General features: G+C 41.9%; 2 protein-coding genes across 5 annotated transcripts in view; both read right to left on the bottom strand.

The window, feature by feature from the left end:
* LOC132977512 (MICOS complex subunit mic25a-like) overlaps positions 1-27,891 on the bottom strand; it is a 291,593-nt gene that overhangs the window by 25,211 nt on the left and 238,491 nt on the right. The window lies entirely within an intron of this gene.
* The window catches only part of LOC132977505 (plexin-A1-like), a 178,636-nt gene that overhangs the window by 20,931 nt on the left and 129,814 nt on the right, over positions 1-27,891 (bottom strand). For all 4 annotated transcript variants that reach the window (XM_061042116.1, XM_061042119.1, XM_061042118.1 and 1 more), the window contains exons 11-19: positions 20,575-20,671; positions 18,544-18,734; positions 12,672-12,823; positions 9,736-9,859; positions 9,452-9,588; positions 6,666-6,833; positions 3,544-3,637; positions 2,303-2,539; positions 705-848 (exon numbers count right to left, since the gene is read on the bottom strand). In XM_061042116.1, coding sequence (XP_060898099.1) covers positions 705-848; positions 2,303-2,539; positions 3,544-3,637; positions 6,666-6,833; positions 9,452-9,588; positions 9,736-9,859; positions 12,672-12,823; positions 18,544-18,734; positions 20,575-20,671 — 1,344 coding nt within the window. The remainder of the gene's footprint in view (positions 1-704; positions 849-2,302; positions 2,540-3,543; positions 3,638-6,665; positions 6,834-9,451; positions 9,589-9,735; positions 9,860-12,671; positions 12,824-18,543; positions 18,735-20,574; positions 20,672-27,891) is intronic.

The following is a 27,891-nucleotide window of genomic DNA, read 5'->3' as shown; positions in this document are numbered from 1 at the left end:
AAATAGCAGGTTATGTTTTTTTTCCCATCTTCTAACGCCTTTCTTCCATGAAATACCAAATGGAGGAGGGTAAAAATAGACACAGACTTCTCCCACCCACTAGCCATTTTTTTTGTCTCCATTGAATATCAATACTCCTCAAATCCCAAGAAGGATGCCAGCCAAAATGAGACCGATCGAAAGCCTCAGTCGCAAACTGGTGTAAGAGATGGGTTGTGTTTGTGTGTGTGTGCAGCTACATGAATGGGGAAGAGAAATGTGGAGTAATTGAAGAGATTTAAGACTGATGGATGGGGAAGAAAGAATGCGATGAATGAATGAATGAATGAATGAAAAAGCAGGAAGTGGATTGACATAAAGAGGAGGAATGAATAGCACAGTGGAAACAGAGCGAGAACAGGAGGTATGGAAGAAAACGGGCTGAGAGGTTGAAAGAAATGTGAAAGCCAGATGCTCCAGAGCAAGCAAAAAAAAAAAGAAATCAAGAGGGGTGATGAAATAACAGGCACTTAAGATGAAAAAATGTAACCCAAAGAGGGATGATGCTCATTTCAGTTTTTGAAAGTCTGTATCCAAAATCCTGTACTGGTGGTGACACATTGCTTTGCTCTGTGTGAGAGTTAACAATCTGTAAAAAGACACAACATTACATTGGGATGCTGCTCAGCACACGCTATGTAGACAAGAATGAAAGTTTGACTCACAGTGACTTTATGTTCTCCGGTCAGATTAGGCCATTCACACAGCAGCTGGCTCTCTGACAGGGTGAGAACGCAGGGCGTCTCTCCGATCAGCACCGTGTAGTTCAGCTTAGAGTTTCCTGGAGCTGAAGGAATTAGGTTACGACCCTGGAAAAAGACACACACATATGTTTCAGTTACCTTCATAATATCCAAGTCTGAGGCAATCCACACATAGAATAACAATTACTTTTACTTCTAAAATATAAAATACTGCTTGATTCTGATTGGCTGGCAGGTGTCTGTCAACGGTCCAGCAACAGCTCTAAGCAATCTGCAAGGTACTGTTAACTGCAGGAAACCATGGCAACAGTGCTCCTTCTCTATGCTGCCAAATAATACCTCTCATAGAAACTGACAAAAACACGAGTTTCAACAAACAAAATATGGATTATGATTTTGAGAGAGTCTATCATGTTTTTCTTGTGATAATACACACAGGGGTGTAGAAATGTATTTGTTGTTTAAGGGTGTTTCGAAGTGCAATGAATAAACTGCACATAATGTACCTTCTTCCCCCCTGCTCTACCATGAATGTACCTTTTCCTACTCATCCTTTCCCACTATTTCTTTGTAGAGCGCAAGGATTTGATTGCTCTAAAATCCAGATGAACATCTAATTTCTCCTCAATTATTTAATAGAATGCCGTTTCTGTGCTGCTTATTCCTGCAATTCTTTACCCGCAGCACAGTGAGGCAATCAGAGCTTTTCATTATAGAATCATATTTAAAGTTACAGGGGAGAGAGGCGTGATGCTTCATTTTCTTAAACTCCTCCCTGATTGGCTGAGAGAAAAAAGGCTTTTAGTTTTCCATGATAATTTCCTCTCTCGCTCCTGAGGCTTTGAAGTTCAAGAGGAGAGGTGACATGACAAAAGACAGCAAGTGAGGGTGGGGGCAAAGCTTTTTAAATGCACACAGGATTCAAATGTGGTCTGCCTCTACGGCTTAAGAGTCTGATTTCAGAAAAGATCTGATAGAAAGATCAGCAACACTCTGGTCCACTTCATAAACATTACTTTCCTCTGTGCCTGACTTTAAAGACTGTGTTATTTTCTCTTAAAAGTCTTAGAACCCCACTTGAGACAGCAGGCAAAGAAATAGCCTATTGTAATGTTGCAACTTAATACAAATACTCTTCAAAGAGAGAGGAAAGAATCTGTACAGGAATGCTTGCAGCTAATGATTCTAACTGTCATTATTGCTGACAATGTTACCTAAATGCTGCTATCAGCTATTACTGCCCCTCCAGTGTGTCACCTTAGCTAACCATCGTATGTTCTTGAGTCCTTGTGTCCTTTAAGACATTAATGTTACACATTTTCAGAGTAACCTTTGGTCTACTGGCCGACTACCTGAAATCAAGAGAAGGTAGGCAGCCAAAATAAAAGAAGGTGACGCAAGAACAGAGAAAGGAGGAAAACCAGAGACAGACAAGTTGATTCAGGAAGACACAAAGAAACTGAGGAGGAAGACATGACAAAGAACATAATGAATGTAAAGCAAAGCCAGGTAGAGACAAGGCCGAAACAGATCAATACCAAGAGCAAAAGGCAATTTACCTTGAGTATGAGTGGTGAGCTGGGCTTCAGCTCCAGCATGCCTGAGGGGCTCAGAGGTTCAAACACGGGGTCCGGGTGGTAGCTGAACGTCTCGTTTACCACCAGCACAGAGCGCACGTCATCCATGACAAAGCCGATCTCATCAGGACTGCTGCCCGCCTCAGAGAAGCTTTTGTCAGATCCGGCCACAGAAGGCGCCAGACACACCATCACAGTGTTGTTGACAACCGTGCAGTTCTGATGGAGGAGGAAGAAATGTTGAGATAGGACGAGTGAGGAGGGAAATTAAGAGGAAAGGAGGGAGGAGAAAAAATGGAAGAAGATAAATTTAATAAATAGCAGTGATTTTCATTTCATACTAAAAAAAAAATCATGTTAACTAAAACATAACCAGCAATATATATATGATGACTGAAGCCGTGTTATGTGATATGAGTGATTAAATGTCTCCGTAATGACATAATGAGGAAGAGGCGGGCTTAATAACATCAGAGTTGTAATCAGTGTTGATATCATCTCGAAAATCCCCTGTGGGGTTTGACACCGGAATCAGTGTGCGGTGTACAAATTAGACAAAGTGACACACAGAGAAGCAGGAGAGGTCAGTCTGTGGCTGTTAACGATAACACAGCATGGCTTAAGAGACCTTTGCATAGTTTCACATCATGTTACAGCCTTACATTATGTTTTATATGTCAAGCACTAACTTGCTCGCACACAAAAGGTGTGTAAAATCCCACAGAGACAGAACAAGTCTGTGCGTATAGGTCAATGGAAACATTAACCAAGCAAAAATAAAAATTGACTGCAGAGAGGGGGACAAAGAAAAAAAAAGTGATATTTTTACTTGCAGCTAAGAGGAGGAGGAGAGAAAAAGGTTAGCTAAGCCCTGTGGTGTTAGGTGAAGAGAGAGGGATTTGCCAGAGCTGCTTTATTGCTGGTTGACATTTCAAAGGTTAAACTGCTAAAAGGAAATTCAACATCAAAAACAAACAGAAAATGGGCCCTTGGCTGGTTGACCGACGGGTCAGGTGTGTGTGCTTGTGTCTGTATCCCTGGAGTGTGTGTATCGCCTGAAAATCAGCTTTTCCACCGAGGGAAGTCAACGGGGAGACAGAGTTAGAAAGACACCTGTGTGTCTATATTGGTCTCACTCAGTCTCAGTTGCCAACTCAAGTCACTGCTTTTTTTTGTTTTGTCAATAAAAACTGTGTGTGGGTGTCTGGATTCCAACCACTCACATTTTCTGACTTGGCAGCTCCATACTTGGCTCTCATTTTGGGCTCCTTGATGGTGGCCAGATTGGTTCCAGTGATGGTCAACATGGTTCCTCCGCTAAAAAAAAGAGAAAAGAAATGCTTATTGTAGACAGAATTAAGACAACCACAATTGTAAAATGTTTCTGGGAAAATAAAAAGGAATTCTATGTGCACTTCTCAGTCACATATTCACGTATGCCTTCTGTTCTTTCTTTCTTTGAGGGTCCATGAGCATACACTATTCAGCAGCCTATCAGTAGAGATAAATGTTAATAAATCTGTTCTCTGTGGGAGCCAAGAGGGCCCTCCAGTTGGCGATTTAGCATTAATGCTCGCTTCTGCTGTAGCCTTTTTGCCCGCTTACTCATGGAAACCCATTTTCAGGTAATGACAGTAATGCTAAAGCCCTTGCATGAATGTTAAAAGCTTCTTTAAACCAATATGGAGGCTGCAGGGAAGAATAAGTGAATATGTCGGATCACTCCTGTAAGTTGAAGCTTTTGGCCACTTCTCAGCACCTCTTGAATCAAGGGAGATTGTTTTCTGAGTGTTTAAAAATTGCAGCGTGGGATATTTTGTAGCGTGAGATAAAGTCAGCAAACACAGCGCTGTCAGTGATCTGCTCGGTAACCTTTTCACCTGTGACCTATTCAGCTCTTTGTGACGGTGATCAGCACAGACATGGGTAATATGGGCGAGAGTCCTATTCCCCCACACTGCCTTCCCAACAGCCTCTGCTGGCCTGAGAGGCTGAACTTTTCTGATGTGAGCCGTTCTGACAGCAACTAAATAAGTTAGCATACAACCTAAAAACTAGAGTGGGATAAACCTACTGGCATTGTACGTCACCACTGGCTCCAATAAAAAACAAAAACAAAAAAAACAATACAAATGATATACTGCTGGTATATTACTTTTTTTAATGCAGGCCATGAAAACAGCATCTTGTGAAGCACTGTCGTAACACTTTTTAAGAAAGCTCTTTTGCAAGAACATCAACTGTTTCTGTTTTTTTTTCTTCTTGCACAAACTAGTGTGTGGCAAGTGCTGGCATCTGAGGCAGAGAGAGGTGGGCCAGTCTTAGGCTCTAAGGTCCAAATAGCCCTGCAGAAGGACTCAATGGATGAGGGGAAAGTAAGACCAGTGTCTTACTAAGTACAAAAGGGCATGGGGGGTTTGTGATTGGCTCAAACTAGGGTGGGGGATATAGATGTGGTACATACGAACATAAAAAGGATTAATTCAGGAGATAATAATAGAAGCTTTGAACATGCATCCAGACTTTAAAATTACTTTTTATCAATACTTTGTCTCTGTGAAGGATATGAATATTTTTCCACAAATTCAGTCTACATTACATGGCACACAGTTTGAACTGTACTTCACTTTGTAAACATGGTGGAGGGTAATCTCTGCAGTGCCATGTGTATGTGTTGTCAGCCTGAGAGCCTCTTCCGAAAAGAGAGCAAGTCTAAGTCTTGTCAGAATTGTGTTCCGGACAAGGCAGCCTCAGCGCTGTTTGAAATCGCTCCAGCAAAAGGGTCACTAAAGGGGACAGGGCGACAAAATAGCTGGGTAAATAAAAGCGTGACTGGCCTGGAGAACCATGCACCTCCTCCGGGAGCGCTGAGTGAAACACTAAACACAAGCCTGGTACAGAGGTCATTTCCACCCAAGGCTGGAGCCAATGCTTTCATTCCCACCTTTCCTTCGCCTACATTCAACCTTTCATTCATCCCACTCTAAATGAAACTTCTCATCCACTCACACCTCTTTGGCATGATGAGAGACTTTGTCTCCCTGAAGAGTTTGAAACATGGCTCCCATTTCACCTCCTTCCCTTGTGATGCAGCAGTGCATTGTTACTCTCTGATTCTCTTGGAAAAATCTAATGTGGTTTACGTAAGAGGTGATATACACTAAATACATGCCTGTGTTGATTAAAAATACCACTTTGATTTACAAGGTGCAAAGTTAAAAGTTAAAAATAAGAGGAAGGTAGGAGAGTAGTTGTTTTGTTAAAAACAGATTTTGTGATCATAACATACAACTTGTACAGTTGATTCTTGTTTACTTTTATATTATCATATGGATGTATTGTTTGGCCTTCAGCCTTCATTTGTTTTATATCCTCAAGTTTGGGATATACCCATTGAATATCGGCTTGTACTTGAGAATTTTAAGGAAATTAACTTTAATTTTTTAGGTATATGAAAGTCAACAGTGTGTGTGTTTTAGTGTGCATGTGTGTGTCTATGTGTGGTTTCAGTTTTGACTGAGCTGAGGAGAAGAAGAGTTTCTAGGTCATGCAAGCGAGCCCATTAGCTCTTCGAGGCTCCAAGCTTTTTTTTTTTTCTCTCCCTCCACAACACAGCTTGTGTTTGCACAGGAAACCTTCCCGTGGCTATGCAGTCTCATTTCAATAAGTCAAATAATATTTAAAGATACATCTCGGCTGCAGCTCATCAACCAGCTCTGCTTCAGGAGTCGGCTTTACAGCTGTTCAAAGATTTACTCTCGGAACTCAGAGATAAACAGAATAGATAATGTGCCTTTGAAAAGCAAGACCAGTGTGAAAATGGAGAGGAAGGATTGTTATATTTTCCTTCTGTACTTAATAAGCATATGTTGGCAGAATAATACATTCATCACCTTTAGCATAGAGTTCATATTTCAGTTCAATTGGCTATACCTCTGAGAGGAGACTTTAATGTGGTGCACAACCAGCACTAGGATGAATTAAGTATTGATGCATTTGTATCAGTTCTATAGATGGACATAAAGCAGAATGTTGGAGTAAATTACAGATCATGAAATCATCACATGACATGCAGATATGTCATAGGAAGAGTTAGCTGTACTGTGCAGCTAAACTTAAAAAAGTAGAGTAATCCATGCTAATACTGCCCAGTTTATAAGTCTGTCCTCTGGATCAGTCACTTCAGATAAGATGTATGTATTAATGGGAATGGATAAAAGTAGTATTGCATTAGTATTGTAATGGCTTCTAGCTTTGACACAACATACAAAGCCAGGTTAAAACTGAAGTTTTATCTCTGCTACAACCAGACGAGCTGTGGGAGAGGCTCTGATTGTGTCCTCACCTGGCGATACTCCAGTCAGGCTCGATCTTGAGGATTGTTGGATCGTCTGTGTAGTTGAACTTCACCTCTGGGTTTCTCAGCTCAGCAGCGTTAATGTCCACCATGACTGGGGTGTTGCCCGAGTTTAGTCCCGCCGGGGTCACACACACTATCTCCTTGCTGCTCCGCCTGGAGGAGCATGCGATAAAGGGCGCAAAGAATGACAGAGAAGAAAAACAAAGTTAGATGTTGCATGGAGAGGTCACTGAAGGCTTCGCTTGGTGTGGACTCTGTGCTCCAGTCCCTTCATCAGTAGGTCTGGAGAGGAATTTTGAGAATGTAGGTGACTGACAAGTGATAAGACTATGAGATAGACACAGAATAAAAAATCCCACTTTATCGCTTTAATCACCTTTGAATTATTTATGACATGCAACCAAAAAACAGGCACACACACACACACACAGAACTGTGACATAGTCACCTATTTACAAGACCAGCATCTTTCAGTCTGTCCAGCAGTGGTTTCATCAGCATGACTCTCACTCAGTGCTGTACTTCAAAGCTCTATCTTCTCTCTCTCTCTCCCTCTCTCCCTATATGTCTGTCTCTCCTTCCCTCCTGCGCTTTCTCTGGCTGATAGATCTGAAGTGGCAGATCAGGCTGGTCGTCTCTCTGTGTGATGTAACTCCCTCCCTAGCAGACAGGCAGCCAGCTGTGACCTGCTGGGAAAACTTTGTGCTGCTGCCAGAAACTTTGCACTCCACTCCAGTGGCTCATTGAATCCCCCCCAACCCCCCTTCCCCCTGTGTCGACCAGGCAGTGGGTTGAGGGCTACCTATGAGATAGTGTGTGTACACTATATGTACTAATGTGCAGTAGGGTGTAATCAGTGTGTTAAGCTGGTGTTGTTGCAGTGTGTGAAGGTCTTTAGATTAGAAGATTAACATTCAGTAACTATGTGTTTAGGTCAATTTTTGTCAACTTATGTCCAACAATGCACGACCCATCTGTGTCAATTGGTGTTAATGCACTGTGAGCAAGTGCGTAAATACGGCAAAAACAGGAACGTCTTTGTCGGACACACCCGCGCTGTCTCCAGGGAGGCAACAGCGTCCTCAGAGTGAGACAGGACTGGAGAGGGGATGAAGATAGAAGAAAAATAGAAGGAGGAGGATATAAAATAAAAAAAAACACAGCCTTTCCACATTCCGCTAGTGCCACGTTTCCATGGCAACCTCTTGCACAACACTTTCGTCCTCAAGAGCGCCTGTGGTGCCGCATACGGATTTTTTGACAAGGTTGCGGCCACACAAAAGAAAGCCAAGAGGGGATACGGGGAGAGAAAAGAGAAGGGAAGGAAAAAGGGGGTGCAGAGGGAGATAAGAGGATGAGTGACTTGAGGTAAATAGGTTTTGATTAAAGCGGAGGCCTCACTGAATACAAAGACACATTAAAAGAGATGGACTTATCCAGTTCATTACTTGGGCCATAAAGGTTATTGCTGCAGTGAATTAAAGGCCAAGACTATTATGTTCACCTTTCTCAGGATGAGCTACAGAGCTTTAAATTGGCCTTTACTTTTTCTTTTTATATGATATAAAAAGAACTTGATGGGTCCAAGCTCATTATCTTACGCTGTCACTTGTTGCCTGAAAGAAAGAAAGCACTATAAGAAAAACACTGATGTCGTAATGAGTTTGTTCTAAAACAAGAAACAATAGAGATCGTTCACCAGAGTTCAGTTTCTGAGGAAAATGTATACGAGGAGGGAAGACATTCTATTTCAAAATTCCTTTATGGCGAATACGTACCATGCCCAAGCACGTTTAACCCCCGAATTTGTTTAACCAGTGGGAGTGCTCAAGCATGCTACACTACCTTGGCCCTGGCACTGTTGGAAGAGGTGTGCTTCGGTAAAGTTGCTCATACACAAGCCCAGGTACGCAATGTGGACATGAGCAATGAGTGCAGGCCTAGTGTGACTGCGCAATTAGTAAAAAAGGGCTTGTTTTAGTTCACTGATAATCTTTTGTGAGAGGTTTCTTTCCACTGCCATCTGTCAGACAGCATACATGAGTGGATTTAGTCCAGACTTCAGTTTACTGCCACTTTGCCAAGAAGAGACTCAACGAGACAAAAGACTTCTTGGCTTGAGGAATTAGAGTCATATCAAACTGGATCCTTGTCTCTTCTTGAAATCCTGTCACAATCTCTTGCGTGAGTGAGTGACAACCAAAGATAAGGTGGAAGATTATTGTTAAAATAAAAAAAAGGCAAAAAAAATGACACATTGAAACATGAGTTTAAAGCAGGAAAATATGAGTTACCAATTAGGAGCAACATCATATCAGTGCTTCTAAATTACAGTCATCTCTTTCAAAATGTGGGTCATGCACTTAAGCCATTCACAGCACCAATGAACAATGATATCAGCTTTCCCGAGAATGACTACACTGTCATTCTCACAATTGCTGTGAATTACAGTACTGCAGGTCATCCACTTGCTGGCTGCATTTATCAGACCTGCTGCAAATCAAAGGAAGCAACCAGGTAAAAGAGATTTTTTTTCTTTTTCAAAAGGAATAACTATAATTATTAAACACTGAAGAACAGGAAAAGATGGGAGATTGCAGGAGTAAAAAAAAAAAAGGGAGGTGAAAATTACAGTGCAGCATGATTTGTTTATGTCTGCAGAGGAGCATAATCTAAAAAGAAACTTCAGAGTGAAAAATGACATTTGAATAATTTCTCTAGAAATCAGCTGGAAAAACAAACCGTAGAATTAAAAGGTAACTTTAACTCACCTTTCAAAGCGACATGGATGAAGTCCTATCTTTACAGATACAGCGCTTCCTGCATTGAGATTACTGCCATTAATGGTGATTCTTGTTCCTCCAGACAGTGGCCCAGTGGAAGGGGATACAAGGGTAAAGTATGGAGACTGAGGAGGGACACAAACAGAGGACAGGAGGTTTAATTATTGCTGCAGAGCTTCAACAGAGATGCAATCTAATACTTTATTTTAAAAAAAAACATCCAAAGAGCTTTTATTCAAGATGCAATTTTACTACACTAGACCATCCCTTACCACAAAGGTGAAGGCCTTGGTGGACACTGCTTTGTAGTCCGGGTGAATGCAGTCCCTGACGCACACTTCTACCTGAGCGTCCTGCACCCTGTAACCTGTGGCATCGTTCAGCCGGCAAACAATCCTGCAATGAGGAAAAAACAGACACAAAACGGTGAGTTCCATTATCACTGCTGCAAAAATAAATACATGACTTTGTCTGCTTGACAATAAGACAGCCATTCCAGGATAAAAAAATGTTCTTGGCTGAAGACAGAGTAAGTGAGGGAAAGAGATAGAGAAACAGTACTGAACAGATGATGGCGCAACATTTTTCTTCTGCTCAATCCAAGTCCAAGAAAATGTACAAACTGTTTCTAAAGCCTTGTTCTTGAGTATAACACAAAGCAGAATAAATGTTATAGTAAAGGAATGCAGCAGTGCTAAGACAAGGTGGAGTTTTTGTGTGTGTGTGTTCATGAGCGTCTCTGCATTAGTGCGCAGTGTAAAACCATCAGCATTGCACTTGGCCTTGGGTGCTGGCTGGCCAAACGAAAAACCACTGGAGAGATGATTGAGTGAGGGGAAGGGGCGGGAATGGCAGTGTAGCCCACGGGGAGGCACACACACACACACACTTCATGTTTCACCCACTGGAGACACACTTGACTGTTAATTAGCCAGAGCGAATGAATGAGACAGAGAGAAAGGGTGAGAGTGCAGAGGAGAGAGAGGGAGCAGAGAAAGACGGAGAGCGTGAGAGAGAGAGAGAGAGAGAGAGAGAGAGAGAGAGAGAGAGAGAGAGAGAGAGAGAGGCTGAGGCTGATTAATTGAACGAGCTCATATCCTGCACATCTCCTCAGCTTCCCTCCCTCCCTGAGATGAGTTATTAACTCTCCTGCTTCCATCCTCCCTGCAGGTGGCCATGGCAACTGCAGCGGCGATGAATTCCACATTCCGATGCTGCTCGTTTCCATTGTTTTTATTTTCCCTTTCATTTATTCCCCAGGTCTCCCTCTGTGACAGGGGCCACCATTAAAATGCTGGACAGCTCTCAGTTAGAAACCACAGCTTCACTTGCATCATTACCGCACAGATGACAGGTGGCTACATTGAGCTGTTATTATGTGGTTAGAAAGACAGAACATTCATGGTACATTTGCGAAGATGGCAACAATATAATTTATAACTCCCTCAATCAAATTACTGAGGGAAATGTGATGGTAACAAATTATTCATGAGCCAAATTGTCACCTGGAAACTAATAAGGCAATGGAAAAAGGATACCAGGCTCTTTTTTTATCCTCATTACTGGCAATGATTTACTTTTCTCAATGTGCAATCAAATCCATCTATTGAATAGCTGAGCTGAATGACGAGTCTGCTTATTAAAAAAATGTTTTTTCTTGCACTTTCATTTCACTTGGCAGGCGTGGCAGAGAGACAAATAAAACGGAGACGAGAACAATGTGTCCACATTTTCTCCAACAGTTAGTGAACCTTTCTTCTCTCCAGCGGGTGACCTTTGAGCTCTGCTGTCAGTCCCCTAACCCCATCCCGTCTCCTGTGCCACAGCTCTGATGGGGTCATAGGAATGACGAGAGGAACTGGGCCACTAATGGCACCGTATGGCTAACATCACTTTTAATTAGCATGACAGCCTTACAGCCAGCCGCGCCCTCCTCCACCTCGTTCTCTGGGCGCCATGGCAACAGGCCAATGCTGTGTTACAGGGCCGACGGGGTTAAACGTCGACACCTTGGTGGTTTTTTGGACGTAATCGCTACATTGTAATGGACATGTGGTGAAGAAGAAATAATCACCTCATATTAGGCTGCTGCTACATGAAGAAGCAGTATGTACTGTGTGAATACAACAACATATGAAGTTATGCATTATAAATCAAGTCTGAAATGTCACTGCTGAGTTTTTACGCCCATTTCGAGGACACCTGCCATCTCTAGAGAGCACTGCACAGCATTCTGTTGTCCTGATTGTCAAACCATCAAAGTCACATTTCTACGTTTTCTTCTTAGTGAGAGAGCCAGAGTGAAAACTAAATCTGCTGGGATTGTGCTGCAAAACTCACATTTGTGTACAAATGACAGCTACATGCTTGGAAATAGAATATTGAGGACACCTCCAGCAGTGACGAGCGTCCCCATTTTTCTCCTCGCTCTAAATTGTGTCTTCTATGCTTCCGGATGAATTCAACATAAAATAGAGAGTGTGACTCATCCAGTAGTTTCTCAGAAGGCCCTGATCTTTCTGGGTGGCTGTAATAGCAGCAGAGCTAGCCTCACACAGGCTGTGGTTAAGAGAAAAGATGTTTTTTAAATATCTTTTGAGTGCAATCTAATTAATGAATTTCACCAATATTCTTTCATTAGAACTTGAAAAACTTGAGACATTTATGAAGGGCAAGCCAAGAGGTCATTCATGTTCTATAGACAGAGTAACTTAATAGACATGATTGTTTTCTGTTGTTCCTGAAGCTAAGCTTTTCTCGGAATAAATGACTACAGTTATAAAAATTTAATTAATTTCACCTTTAACAACAGCAGTGATTCAGAATTTCTCAGAATGTTGTTGAAAAAACTAAATCAGAGAGAGCATTCACATGAAACGCTGTCATTTGAAGAGAGTTTGGAAGATATATATATCAACCCCTTCTAATGGCCAAACCTTTTTTTCACAATAGGCCAAACCAGTTCTGTTTAAGGTCTTAGCTGCACAACACCCGGCAGCACCAAAACATGATGCTAGCGATGAATTGGTTTTGTTTGAACAAGCAGAGAAGTGTTTAACCATTGAAGGGTTACCAGAAACAGAGGTCTAAGAGAGAGGCAGTGTTGTGCTTAGCAGTCTGTGTCACGTCAATATTGGACAAAGGCAAGCATGGAAGTAAAGAATCTGAGAAACAGGAAGGTTTGGTGTGAGGGGATGAAGACACGTACTGCTCAGCACTGATGTACTGGTCCTCCTGAGGGTTGCAGGCCACCTTGCCGATGCGGACTCCACTCTGGATGTCTTTAAACTGCAGACCCAAGTTCTCCCCTGTGATGGTCAGCATGGTTCCTCCCTGCCTGGGCCCCGTCTCTGGAAACAACTGGATGAAAAAAGAAATTAAAAAGGACATATGTTAGCCAGAACATATGTATGTGCCTATTGATTTTCATCCAAGGCAGTAAATCATAGAACATATATTGTATGTCTGCATGGATGACAGTTTACTTAAGTCATTATGGTCACCATTCGTTGTGAATGGCTAGGATACTTGCTACCTCATTAAGGGAGATGAAAAATGACCTTGGATCCATTAACTCAGCCTCAACTCAGTCAAACATTCACAACCTGCCAACTCACACACTTAACCTGGACCCACCCATCAAGCCCTCACTTACATCTCTCATTTAACCTTGTGACGATTAATCTACTGAACACAATTACTCCACACGGCGACCTCTGCTCCCTCTCCTTCCCCTAGAGGTCTGCGAAAGGTGTGCGGAGGTGCTAATGGCTACCCGAGGCTAGCCCAATCACTAATCACCGTCCCATTCATCCAGCCGACAGACGCAGACAATGGCCCCTTTGGTAATCAGTCATTACTAGCATAATTAGGGCTAAAGCTAATTGGATTAGAACCTGGCGGGGGGAGGGGGGTCATTTGTCACAGCGGGTTGGGACTAGGGCGAAGGGGGATCAGACGTTGGTGATTGGGTGTCTTGAAGTAGGGCTGTGGGTAAGGTCCATCTTTGACCCGGCTTGCCATAAAGAAAGGATAAAATGAATTACAAATTAAGCTCCCATTCTTGTTCTCAGTCATGTCCCCGAAAGAAAGAAAGAAGCCCTGTATACATACAATACAAGTGCAAAATGACTAAAGTATTCAAATACAATTAGTGACCCAATGATTTCCCTTTATGTTGATCAGTTTCAAAGCTAACAACATTTCTGATGAAAAAGAGCTGGTTCTGTAAGCTTGGTGACGTGGTGACTTGTCTGCTTGTTTGTCGTAGACCAAAGTGCAAAAACAAGGCTTGTTCCCTCGAGCGAAATACAACTGCTACTACCCAGACATTCACAAAAAAATCCAGTTCTATCTTGTTTAGTTTAGACGGATTAAAAAAAAAAGATGCAGATACAAATTTATTTCAGTTAAATTGAAGCTAGCTGTTTCCCTCTGTTTGCAGTCTTCGTGCTAAGCTAAGCTAACTTGCTGGGGCTAAGACTTAACGGGAGAGTCTATCATCACACAAACCCTGGTCAAAAGGGAACAAGTTAATTTTCAAAAAATGTTTGAAAATGCTCTTATGTCTTATTTAAGTGTAATTCAACATCTGATTTAAGTGTAGCGTATGTCTCACATCTAAATTAGATCAACTCTCTTAACCTGCTTTCTACATTTCTCTTTCTTCACCTGGTACCTGACAATGATGTTCAGCCTAACATCATTATAGAAAAGATGGCAGGCTAGTAAAAGCCACAGGTGTTCAGGACACCACTAACAGAAACACACAATGGGAACAAAGCCCACTGTCATGTGGGCCAGAACTGAAATGCCACAGTGATATAATTAAGGAGTGTTTTTCCATCTTACACAGGCTAAGCTTCTGATGAACATCTCTCCTCTCTCCCTCACCCTTTCCCTCTCCAGAGCCGTGTTTTTTCTTTTAATTCACTCTCTGTCTCTTTGTCAATGTGCCTGAATGCATTTATTTCAGATGGAGACAAAAGAGTGAGTGGCACACAGTGGTGCACCAGTCAGAATCTTCAGATATGGTAATCAAATCTTTTTTTTCCCTCCATAAGCACCGGCTTATCAAAAAACAAACACACACTCATATACAAGTTGTTGCATCCACAACCAAACAAGACAAACAAAAAGCCCTTTTGGATAAAAGCTACCAGCCTAAACACTCGCTCTATTCTCCTCTCGCTATCACAGCGCCCAACACTCATTCAAACCCCCTTTTTTTTCCCCTCTTCGTCTCCTCTTCCTCCCGTTGTGTCGGAGGCTTTGTGTGAGGCCTATTGTGGCTGGCTGAGCAGATAGCATCTGTTAGTTATTGGAAAAGGAGCAGGAGCAGGAGGAGGAGGAGGAGGAGGAGGAGGAAGAGGGGAGCAGAGGACACACTAAGAGATAGTATAAACATGGTGAAAGGATTCTGAAGTTCATCTAGTTGTATGAAAGCCTTTCAAAAAAAGTCACAAACAAACTGATGGAGGCATAGAGTAAGTGATAAACGAGGGTGTTATAAGTGTTTACCAACAAATGTTAACATGTAGCTAATTGAAAAAGGACATTACTAAGATGTGTATCCATGCAGACATATGGAAGAAACTGTGACACACTGGGAAAATCCCACTGGGACAAATGGCTGAACTGGTTGTATTACTGTTGTTACAAGTTGACAACATGTCAGATGGTATGATCATTTCAAATGTAGAAGTAATACAACAGCTTAATTTAGAAATAATATTATTGTTAAGCCAATTGCTAAATCCCTTTTATGAATAATAAACCAGATGATCTATTCTGCATAATTTAGCTGTCTTAATTATTACTCTTCAAGCTGTAACAGTGAGACCTTTCTTCAGCAACAATATGACAGAGGTCTGGACAATACAGGCCTCTAGATAACAAGACAGACATCTCTCTTACTTTTAAATAACAGAGGAGGCGAGAAAGAAAAGAAAAGGTAAGAGGAGGAGGATATGCGTCCTGACCTTAATCCATGCATAAATCAGATACTTTTAGAGCACGCAAACAACAATCTCTTATAAACAGGGGATCACAAAGAAGTCAAAAATGCCTTATGCGAAAACATTAACAAATACACTACCCCTAACATGCACACACACATACACTGACACACACGAGTCTGGTCTGTGTTGTTTTAATTGGTTTCTAAGGGCGAGCTGTAATGCTCTTCCTGTCCCCTAGGAGAAGGCAGGCAGGAGATGATGGATGATGGAGGGCCAGGCAGCATCCAAGGCCAGTACTAGGACACTGCTGCACCACACCAGGCAGTGTGTATATATGTGTGTGTGTGTGTGTGTGTGTGTGTGTGTGTGTTTTTGCATAATGGTCACTGTGATTGTGGCTGGGATTGTGATTTGAGGTTACCGCAAAAGCTACACTTTGTAACTTATTTTATCTCTGACTTTAAACATGCTATATTGTCTGTAAACAGACTTCCTGAAAAATGTGTGTGTTTACAAGTGGGAGCGTTTTATTTATTTATTTGTGTGTCTTTTCACACACAAACATTCAAGAACTGTGTGTTTGCATGCAGTGAAAGGAGAAGTAATTAATCTTTGTGCACAATGTCAGTGCAGACTATAAATACAGCACAATAAAAACAGCACTTTTACAGCCAAACAACCAAATTCTTACAATGTCTAAAACGAATCATTCAGGGCTTATAACACAAATTGCTGTGTTTGGAGAACAGCGTTAAGGTGCCAGAGCCATTACTGGAACGGTACCCAACTGCACACTATTGAACAATGTCAAATGGGCAATAGTACGCTCAGAAATGACACAAAATAGGTTCAGCGCTTACTGCTCTGAAAGCTCTGGGTAGCTATGTGTCTGTGTGTTGTGGGTGTGGACACACTCTTTCTCTCTCTCCAGCTGCAATTCCTTCCCGGTAGAACTCACATTCTCCAGTTCAAATGAAATTAGCAGCTAATCCCCTAGCTAATGGCCACACAGTGGTTAGCATGCAGCAAAAAATGAACAAAGAAGCTTGAATAATTCAAAAAGAAATACAAAAAAAGGGGTTGTCTAACAAGGAAAAGTGGATTTGACAGAATGGACAGGGGAAAAGTGGAGTAATATTCAATTTGTGTAATGCATGTGATGCTCTTTGAGAGAACTGAGGGATGAAATGGCAGAGGAAGAAGGAGAGCTTTTGTTTGTCGCCTCCGGATGTTCTTTTGGCATGAAATGTCACACTGTAAATGTCAAAGGTGGAGAGTAGAGGTGAGGCTGGCAGTGCTGCTTGCCGATAACGCTTCCTCTGTTGTCTCTCTTTTCTTCTATTCTTCTTTGTATCTTCCAAGTTCTGCAGACCTGCTGTAGGTTTCTCGTCCTGCTGCTTTTGAAGATCCTCTACGTCTCTCTCTTTTCTTTTTTTTTGACTGCCACCAACATCATGCCCTGAGGCCAGGATTTATCCCTCAATATGCATGCAGGAGCACATGCTTGCATGTAGATGCACATCCAAGGCCCAACCTATCATACAGCCCCGCCCCCCCATGTCTTTCAAACATACACACACAACCCAATTGCTTCTGTACGCTTGTTGCTAAGAGATAACTGAAGCGAGCAAGACAGAACATTAGCTAACGGATTTATCTATGTGCCAGTGCCCCAATTATCCAATATCTCCATTACACATTCAGAGAGGCGAACCCCTGTCACACAGGAAATGTTCTGAGGGCTCCCGCCATAAAAGTCTGCATCGATGAAACGGGCATGCATTAGAAACTATACATATATTTCACACTCATTTAAATGGGGAGAAGTGGCCCTCGCTTTGATTGAGAAAAAAGCTTCAATTCATTGAAGATGCAATTTAATTTAAAGGAAAATGTTTAAAGAAGGAAAGATGGAGGGAAAGAGTAGAAGGGAAGAGAGCAGAGGAAGGGATGAGAATGATTAAAGGGTCAAGACTCCTCTCACAAAGTGGTGCATGTGTTTGTCCGTCAGAGTGTGTGTGTGTGTGTGTGTGTGTGTGTGTGTGTGTGTGTGTGTGTGTGTGTGTGTGTGTGTGTGTGTGTGTGTGTGTGTGTGTATACGTCAGTCCCAGTGTTGAGCTTTGAGGACGCTGACCCGGGTCACAGTCAGACCAGGACCACTGCCACAGCTCCAAGTGGCAGCAGATGGGTACACCAGGATGCTTAGACGCCTTTGCTCACACAGTCTGTCACATGCACACACACTTTCTACGCCCATGGTGGGACACAATTAGCACACCTCCACTTTTTTTATGTTTCCTTTCTGCACACACGCACTCTAGACATTCATCCTCTCCACCACCTCAGGTGTGTGTGTGTGTGTGTGTGTGAGTGTGTGTGTTTGCATGTGTAGACATCATCTCTAATCCCGTCAGTGTGTTCAGTCGTGGTGTGTGTGAACTGCCTCCTCCTGGCCGGCCCATCTGTGTTGTGGTTGCAGTCATGGTGATTGCTTCTAAGTTGTCTCTCCTCCCTGCTGCCTCCCAAACTCGCTGGGAACAAACAATGACGCAGCACAGGTAGGATGTCTAATCTCGTCCTTTGGAAACTTTATTTTACAAATGAGCGGATTTAGATAATCCTCTCATTTGTGTCAAAGAGGAAGTGTTGTATTTCGAAGATGGCCGACAACAAGAGGTGGTGAACTTGGCCCCTAACCCTTTGACCCCTTTCCCTGGAAGAAACCTGACTGTTGTCTGTTGAAGTTTGAGTGGCTAAGAAAAGCAAACCATAGCAGCTTAAGTGTCTACTGTAACTTAATGAGCGGTTTTCCATTTCTTTGCATACAGCATCTTCATGTTGGTTTCTGAATGGGCTGCAGCCTTGGGGTGACCTTGGGCTGCTATTATGTGCGGCGACTGCATATACAGTAGTATCTAAATACTACATAACAAAAATGATAGTATGGCTTTGGATAATCCATGTTTATTATACAGTAACTGCATTAATGCCTATGTTGTTGGGTGTAAAGCACCTTAAAACTATCATAAAGAAGCAGTTGTGTGTACTTGTGGTTATAAATATGGAGTACTAAACTATAAGCTACCTTCCTCAGCTGCTGTCTTTACAATGAAGGCTTACCTTGGTGATCTTGGGATGTGCACAGCGACTGTTTCCTGTGGTGGCGTGCATCCATGTGGTCTCTGGAGGAGTGCACTCCTGCCTCAGGGAGCACTTCTTCTCCTGTACGCACCAGCCACACTCGAACCTGGGGTTTGCCTTCAGACACATCCCACAGCTGTCCCTCAGCGCATAGCATTTATACAGGTGGGCTGGTCAGGCGGAAAGAAGAAAGGTTCAGGAAATTAAGTAAATTATTAGAGGGTGGGAAAGGGGGCCGGAAAAGGATAAAGCACCATCAAAATAGTTCAGTGTTTAAATATTACATTACAACCTATAAAGGTAGTTTACACTTAAAAAAAGAAAAACACAAATATTTATATTTTTAGTTGATCAACTTAAAAAAAAAATCCTAAACTTATCCGAGTGTCACTGAGTAGAAGTTAAGTCAAGACATTATTTCCCAAAGACCTCAGAATATGTACAGGGACTTTCTCTCTCTCTCTCTGTTATTTCCTCCCCAAATCCCATTGGTCATGGAGCAGCTTTAGCGCAACCCTGTACCAATTAGGGGCTTCTAAACGACTCCTCTCTAATTACATTAACATATCAGTATTTCAGACGAGTGAGCATCACTCACACTCCACCAGAGGATTATCATGATTCAAAAATAGGGAGGGTGCAGATGGTGAAGCGAGATAGAGAGAGAGAAGGAGACATCTTTGGGCTATAGGTCGCCCTTCAGGAGATGAAGGCTTGAGATAAGGCACGATGCTAGACGCTAATGCATGCTGCAGGCATTGTACGCTCTCAATGCTGCTTTATTTATTTAAAAATGCTATTTACCAGCACTTTGTCTTTTGGAGAACCACTGACTGTCAACGCATTTAATATTGCCTCCATGAATATAAACACCCCACTGTTGAGAATTGCAGTAGGGTCCCTGTGTCTATAAACTTAAGTCTCGTCTATGTTACAAACACATCAATATAACATATCAGTGTATGTGAAACTTGAGATCTCAACAGCTTGCTTGATACATTACAGGGAGCAACATCAATACATGGAACAAAGTGATTTTACATTACTGGCAGAGTGGCAATGAACACTGCTTCACAGACTTTCAGACATAACAACCTCTAATCAAAAATACAACATGAAAATCACAGCTGCTGCTTCTTTAAAAAAATAAAAAAAATAAAAATCAGAATAACAAAACAGAACCAGACAATGCTGGATCCCTCTGCTGCACTGAAGTCCTTATGCATGTCATCAACAGGCCTAATCAAATGCAGTGGTTGCTGGTTTGTGCAGATGATGTTACCTGACCTCCCAGCAGGGGAATAGAGTTACTGACCCCTGCTGTGCTGTTCAGGCTACAATGATTATGTAGACTATCCAATAAGTAATTATATATAGCAGACATGATCTCATGCTCTAGAGAGGTGCATACACACGTTATGGATCTGTTCAAACATCAGTGTGTATATGATAAGACTGTGTAAAAACAGTATATACAACATATAATACTGTATTCAGCTAATTAGGAATGCTTTCCTTCTTACAATGTATCTTGTAAAACAGAATTATGATGTGATGCATTGTGAGGTAGAAAAATGATGAAACAGATGAAACACATGTGTCCATTGTAAACTTTGTGATATTGCTCAGTTTCAGTATATCTATCTCCAACACCAACACAAGTGATTGGACAGAATGAGGATATCAATGCATATTAAAGGCTGATTTCATTATTGGTCATGAGATTTAAAAATGACTCTGCAGATGGAGATGTCTTTGAAAGAGTTATAAAACAAGTGTGTGTACAGGTTCTGTTTTTTGGGAAACAATGTCAGCCAAATCAATACAGCTTCTTTGACAGGAAAGTTAAGTCTATGTGTTTTATTCAAGGATAAGAGGCAGGTAGTTACAGATAAAACTGCTAAATGTAAGAATACTCATATTCTAAGTTACACTGTCGATTCCTTCTCTCCATGTGATTTAATAACTAGAACCAATAAAGGTGGATGAGACGGCACCACTATATCTCACCTTGGATGTTGTAGGGATTGTCGATGACAAAGTTCCCATTCCAAACCACGGACAAATCCACAGGTAGGTCACTGATGTCATTGCCCTCATAGGTATACTGAAATATAAAAGAACAACATCAGGATTAGTATTCACAATTATATCATTATTAGAAATAAATTCTCACACCGTATATTTCATAGACCCTAACAACATCATTCAGCATTCTCTGCCATTAAAAAAAAAAAAGAAATCGTCAAAAGAGAAGACAATCTGAAACAGCACACACAGTTCAGCTCGTAGTTGCTGGTGGTAATGTCATACCCCGCAGCGCTCACACAGTCGAAGGGCCATAAAAATGAATGATGAAAGACAGGCTATATTGTGATTTTAACACGCGGCACATCCGCCGCTGCCTGGCAGAGCACAGAGTTGATTAAGAGATTGGAATCCCGTTTGCCGTGTGACTCATTTCATTCCAGTGATGAATGAAAAGCGTATACATCTCCAACAATAATATTCTCGTCTAATTTCATTTTTTGCATCCTGAACTAATAAGAGTTGAAATGTAATTGACTCGTCATCGGCGTAATCAGTTTTATGGAATCGCTTTAAATGAGACAACAAGCTGCAAAAACTGCGATGTGATGTGCGGTGTGTTAACTGTGGGAATAACAGAGAAAGAGCTCCTATGAGACCCCGACCCGACTAAATAAATCATCTACCACAATTATCACCGGCAAATAAAATGCAGCTTTAGATGTTACACTGCCTCTTCAATCCTCCACTCTCACTTTCACAGAGCAGCCACGGTAAAAACACAATCATGTCATTCATCAAGAGCCCCACACCCCCCATGTCTGAGACACATTTTTGCATTATTTACTCCTCCTTTCATTAATTGCCTTTGATACAACATTAAACAGAAGCTGGATAGCAGGAGTGTGCCTGTGGTCTGCTTTGATGCTGCTGCTCTGATGTGATGGCTGGGAAGACTCCAGATAGGTCGTGTTAACCTAATGTCAGTCAAAGAGTGCCTGGTCACTCTCACTAACACTGCAGTGGTCACTATCTTTAGTGGCCTCAGGGTGACAGATTACAGGACTATTCTCCTCTAGTGAAGTGGTGATAAAATCCAGTGTGAAAGCCACAAGCCTGAGGCTATGGGCCCCTTCACAGATTGAATCTAGCTACAACTTTGCCACTGTGGGATATCACCCACTCCAATGCGATACTGTGAGAATTATCTTGACATCTGTAATAATAGTGAATTTGAATGTATTTGAGGGGAAAGAAGTGAGAAATGTGCAGAGAAAAGATAAGAAAATGAGGGGACTAAGCCTTGTCAGAATGAGTGAATGGCTGATTAATTAATTCTTCACTTTTTATGATTTGATGATTTACATCCAGTCTCCTGAAGGCTGAAGATGCTGATATCCAAAGATTTTCTTTTACATGTATCTCAGGAGAATTAATACTTTGAATTTAGAGGGTTTTTTTTTTTTTTTAATGGAAAATGCTCCAGGATGTGTTTTCTAGCTAATTTTGAGGATATAATATTTAGTAGCCTTGACCTTGGTTTAGGAAACATTTACCTCTGTGTAAATGCTTTTATTTGATGCTTATTTAAATGCTTTTTTGGCTTGGTTAAACTAGAGATATTTAATTGGTACATGATTCTGTTAATATATTTATTGGTAACATCATTCCTAAGTCAGCACACTCTGAAATAACGAAGATTGTAAGAGAGGTATCATCTCCTTCGAGGTGAGTGAACTTGGTTACTTGAGACAACATCATGGCATGTATGCTGGAGTAAAATGCATTTGGGTCTGCGAACAGGACAGAGTTGGGGTAGAGGCGGCAAGAAAAAAGACAATCTGAAAGAGTGAAAAAATACTAGATACAGAGAAAATGTGAGAAAAAGTAGAAAAGTGATGGGTAAAATACTGGAAAATGTTGGGAATGGCTTATGGGTTGAAAAGACAAGGCTGGATCTGCTGAGACAAGTGGAGAGCGGGGAGCAAAACAATGAAAAGATAGTGATAAGAAGGATGAGAAAGTGGGCAGGGAGAAGAGGTGGAGAGGGGATGATACTGCAGCAAGGGTGAAGCAGAAATAGCGAGGGCGAGATGGATAGAGAGAGGTGATTGTGTGTTATTCTGTGGACACCATTCATTTACACATGGAATAAGAGGCCGGCCCTGGCCTGTAAGCGCCTGAGTCGGTGGGGGCTAAAGTGAAATTGGCATTTTCAATTTGTTCCCTGACATGTCTGCCTTGGTCTTTTCACACATTCCTCTGCCTCACCCTCTCTCGCAATCCTCCGTTCCACCCACTCTCTCTCTCTCTCCTTCTCATTATTCCTTCCCTCTACCTTTTTTACAAACCTCCTCCCCCATCAATCTCAGTTGGACTCTCTCTCTCCCCCCTGCTTTCCTCCCCTAAGACGCCCACAGTCAAACATGGAAATCACATATCGCAAATATGTCTATAAAAACACATGAGCACACTCTAATATAAATATGCATTCTGCACTGGGACACTTTCCAGGAGACGGATACGAGAGAGCGCATCAAAGATTGATTGCACAGCACTGTTCAGGATATACAAAATAATAAATAATCACTCTTGGAAAACACAGGCAGATAAGACGCGTAAAAGACAACACATGTTTTTGGTGTCAGCTATTACTTCTCTCCACTGAAGTCCACCCATACTTCAGGCTTTCTCTCCCTTCCTTCTTTCCCCTCAACCCCGTGAGACCACCCAGTCAGCCATGGGAACAAGAACACCTCTTCATCAGGAGGATATGGAGAGAGCACATGAGTGTGTTTGAGACAATGAGAGAGAAGGGAAAAGAAGAGAAAAGTTAAAGAAAGTGTAATGAGAACATGTAGCTGCCGATAGACGACGAGTTACAGAAGAGAGAAAGTGAGAGAAAAAGAGAAAGAGATATTACACATTTACATGAGCGTGGTTCAAAACTGGAGGAATTCAAAACCATAACAGTTTTCAGATATATTTTATAAAAAAAAAAACTCATGAAGAGAATTAGCTGCTTATTATTTTAGTTGGCTAGAAAACCAACAACATGCAGGTCGGGTATAAATTATATTAGACAGCCAAACCAAAATTTGACAACACACAAACTAATTTAGATAAAGCCCCTTGTATACATTATCAAATCAAGGATGGACTTTTACATCCCTGTTGTGCTTCCCCGTCAATGTAAATGTCAAAGAGGTGTCATGGTGGGGCCGAAGGGATTCAGCCAAATGGGATGTAGTAATCGAGGCGTAACTGGGACGTAATGGGATCCCTGTTTTACACCTAAACTGGTTAGGCAGAACAACCCTGTGTGTGTACAGTATGTTAAGCTCCTGCTGTTTGTTCACACACCCTGCCGTGACGCTTTATACAACTCTCATACCGGGACACCAGAACTACATTGTTTCAGATCAATGTAAAAGTTGTAACAATGGCAGAGCTTTGTTACGCCACTGTGGCAGACTTGCAAAGTCAAAAGGCTCAAGATTGTGATTTTTGTTAGAGCCAGGGACCAAAGCTAAATCTGAGAAAAAAACTAAGCAGCCAATAATCTGAGAGGATACTAAGCTGTCGTTAGGAGATGCTGGATGATGAGACGAAAGAGGCTGTTTTTTTAAGTCACACTTTTTAACATCATTAAAGTTCAAAAGTGGATGGGTTTGTCAGCAGAGAGAAATATTTCAGAAAACAGAAACTTGAGAACTTTTTAAAGTAATTAAATATCAAATGTATTACAAGTTGAATAATGTATGTATTTTTCTATTTAACTGTCATATGATCAGACTATTCTTGCTGTTGTGTTTCTGTACATCCCATCGGAGCTTCTTTCCACTTTCATCCCGATTCTCTCCAAACCGGCCAATCAGATCACAGCCTGATCTCCCCTCTGAGGATGCCAATTCGGGTGATAGTGATACAGATGATAAGACTTGAGGAAACCTCTTAGCTTTGCTTTATACAGGTCACACACGATAGAAGTGTGGAGCTGCAGACTGCTAAAATAATAACACTGCATGCCCTCTTCCCCTTGTTTCATCCACGTTACCTGTACGTGTCTGTGATTCAACATCCATCCTCAAAGGGCAGGTGTATGTTGAGGGAGGGGATTCTGGGATTTGCTTGGGCATGTTCCTTTGCTCAACAACAAACATGAATATTTAGTTAGGGAGAGGTGTGTATGTGCGTGTATGTGTGTTTAATGGGCAGTAGCGGGTGGGGGAAGCAATGGAAAGGTTAGGTTATGATCATCTCCTCTCATTGCACCAAAGGCTTATTAAACTTTTATACTGAACCAGCATTGTTGCACCATGTGCAGTTGAGGGAATACACACATGCACCCTGTACATGGTTTATTCACTGCACAGCTGATTCAAAAAAGAAAACGTAAGCATTCAGCAGGACACTCTCAAAAGGTCAGGATTTGCATTTGTGTCGGAAAGGAGACAATTAAAAACATTACATTTAACATGTTCTACAATTTACATGTAGTACAGTTAAGAACTGTTTTGTCTACAACTGTTGAGGATAGATCAAAAAGCCCCCCCAAAATGGGAGGTCAGGGGAAGGACAAAAAAAGAGGGTTTGCTAGAGATCTGCTTTCTTTTGGAGTGAGAGAGAGAAGCTGATAGATAAGGTCAACAAGCAGAGGGATTAAGGAATGAGATTTTTTAATTAAGGCCAGACTTGTCCTACAAGATGAGAAGTGTCAATTAATACATCGCAGCACCACAAGCTGGACCTCTGTCACTGCGAACTGAAGGACAGGAGGCAAGGATAGATGGATGGAGACGGAAGGATGAAAGAAGGCAGGTTTCAAGTAACAAGGGGTACCTTCTGTGAGGGTCACAGCCTGATAATTAGTCATTTTGAAGGTGTGTGCAAGCTGGACGGCTAAAAATATCAAAGTAGCCCAGGGCAGGCCCAGACCTGGGAGAGGATGGGCCGATCTCTACTCTCCCTCTCAAGGTGAAGATGACAGTTTTCAAAAAAGTATGACCTCACACAACCCCTCCATAAATCTGGATTACTCAAGTTTTAAAAATTGTTGTGTAAAAAACTTTTGACGAACGACACATCAGAGAAGGGCTAATAAAAAAAAAAAGCAGAGGACACAAGACTGAACCAGTAGACACAGTAAACAGCATATAGCAACATATAGAATATACACGACAGTACCCTTGACACACACACACACACACACACACACACACACACACACACACACACACACACACACACACACACACACACACACACACACACACACACACACACACACACACACACACACACACACACACACACACACACACACACACACACACACACACACACACAGCTTCCTAATCAAGGATCAAGTGGTAATCCTTCCTATAGCTTAGTGAGTGTGTATGTGTGTGTATGTGTGTGTGTACTGTATGTGAGGGGTCAGACGGCGCAGAATCAGCCACTGCTCATAATAAGGGGTTGTTAGCCAGTGCTAATCGCTAATGCTAACAGGATTGGAGGGCATTGCTGGACCCAGTTACCCAGCTTATCTCTTGCACGCGCGCGCACGCACGCACACACACACACACACACACACACATCTGGATACACACTTGCACACATACTTTCTTCATTGATGGAAAGAAGAGAGAGAGGAAGGATGAGGAGAAAAAAAAGTGCTGGCTGGAGGGAAAAATAATGCTGCCATAGCCAGTGTTTCTTATTTTCCAGCCTACGCGTTAAGCTAGTGTAAGCTTTCTAGACCTCTCCCCGGACAAAAGGGTGATTTTTGGTCGTTTGCAGAAACGGTCACATTTTATTTAGTATACTCACCCTTTCCCCCTCACTGTATACTCATGCCATTTTTCTTGTGGCCATTCTCCCCTTGCAAACTCCAATGCTCCGTCACAAAACCAGTTTTCCTTTGCAAGGCACCAAACTCTGTGTCCATTCACTCACACATGGATGCGGTATTTTATTCTGTGAGGTGGCACCATCTGCCAAGACACATCAAGACCAGAGGGAAAGTGGAACGATTATTAGTGATAAAGATGAGAGGGAAACATTTACTTATTTTCTTCTCTGGCTTGGTTCTCTTGGTGTTAAGTTTGAATGAATCTGTATTTTCTAGAGGTGGCTGCCAGGTTTTAAGAAAGGCAGACCATAACCAGTATGTAATCCACTACCTCATTGAGTTCCTGTCAAGTTCAGGTCATTAGTAAAATTGCTGCCATATACACCATTTATGTTGACTCCTATCACCTTATTGACATTTTTGATTGAATAGTTTCCTTTTTATGGAGCTATTGTTACTGCTGGTGTCTGTTTGGTCCAACAACTTGTGTTATTAAAAGGTTCTCCTTTATTTGATTACAGATTCTAGAGCCAGGAGTGTCGAAGGTGTCGAACATTGGCAACCGTTTAAAATCACACAGAAGGACACGCGTGTAGATTTCTCCTCTCTGCTAAAGTCTCAACAGTTTAATAGTGGGAACATAATGCTGTACCACTTTTGCTGCTTCTGTGAGCCATCGATCCACCAAATAGAGCTGAACACCAGGAAGGGTGGAGCACTTGTGTAAGAGAGAGAAGATTATAGAGGTAGAACGATTGAAGAGATACAAAAGAAAGAGAGAGAAAAATGAAGAAACGGAGGTGGAGGATGGCGTTGGAGAGGCTGGCATATGCTGTTAGCAATTCATTCTTTTTTATCCAGGATAGGAGCGTGAAAACTCTACTCTCCACCTGTCGCGGAGAGGGAGAAGAAGTGAGCCAATGACGGGGCTGAGATGAAAAGGAGGGAGAAGACTAAAGAGGAGGAGGAAAAGGAGGAGATAGAGGTAGATAACGAAGAGGGCTGAAGAATTAAGGCTGAGTTTTAGCTTCATTAGATTATGGGTCACAGAGTGGTCAGTTTTTACACAGCAGACCTAGTTAATATGAAAATGGTAAGCTTTTAAAAAAGCTGCATGCATAAACAAAATATACTATAATTTGCCCTGTTTGTAAGGAACAAAGAGAAGGAGACACAGACACTTCATGTCACACATATCAACACAGACTAGTTCCCAACAATCTAAATCTGATCAGTGCTGCCTGAAGCTGAACAATCTCATGATGAAGAGGTAAACTACTGTAACAACACACAGCCTTCAATCTGCAGTTCCAAAAATAAATTCCAGTGAATTTCCCATGCACTTTCAGTCAACCTGCACACTGAACACACACACAAACACCGTCTGAAAGCCAATTAAAACAGTGTCAGTGTGTGCTGTGGCTGACTGCAGTGGCAGGTCTACT

Source organism: Labrus mixtus, chromosome 7 (assembly GCF_963584025.1).
Source record: "Labrus mixtus chromosome 7, fLabMix1.1, whole genome shotgun sequence".
Lineage (NCBI taxonomy): Eukaryota > Metazoa > Chordata > Actinopteri > Labriformes > Labridae > Labrus > Labrus mixtus.
This window is presented reverse-complemented; position numbering and strand designations above follow the sequence as displayed.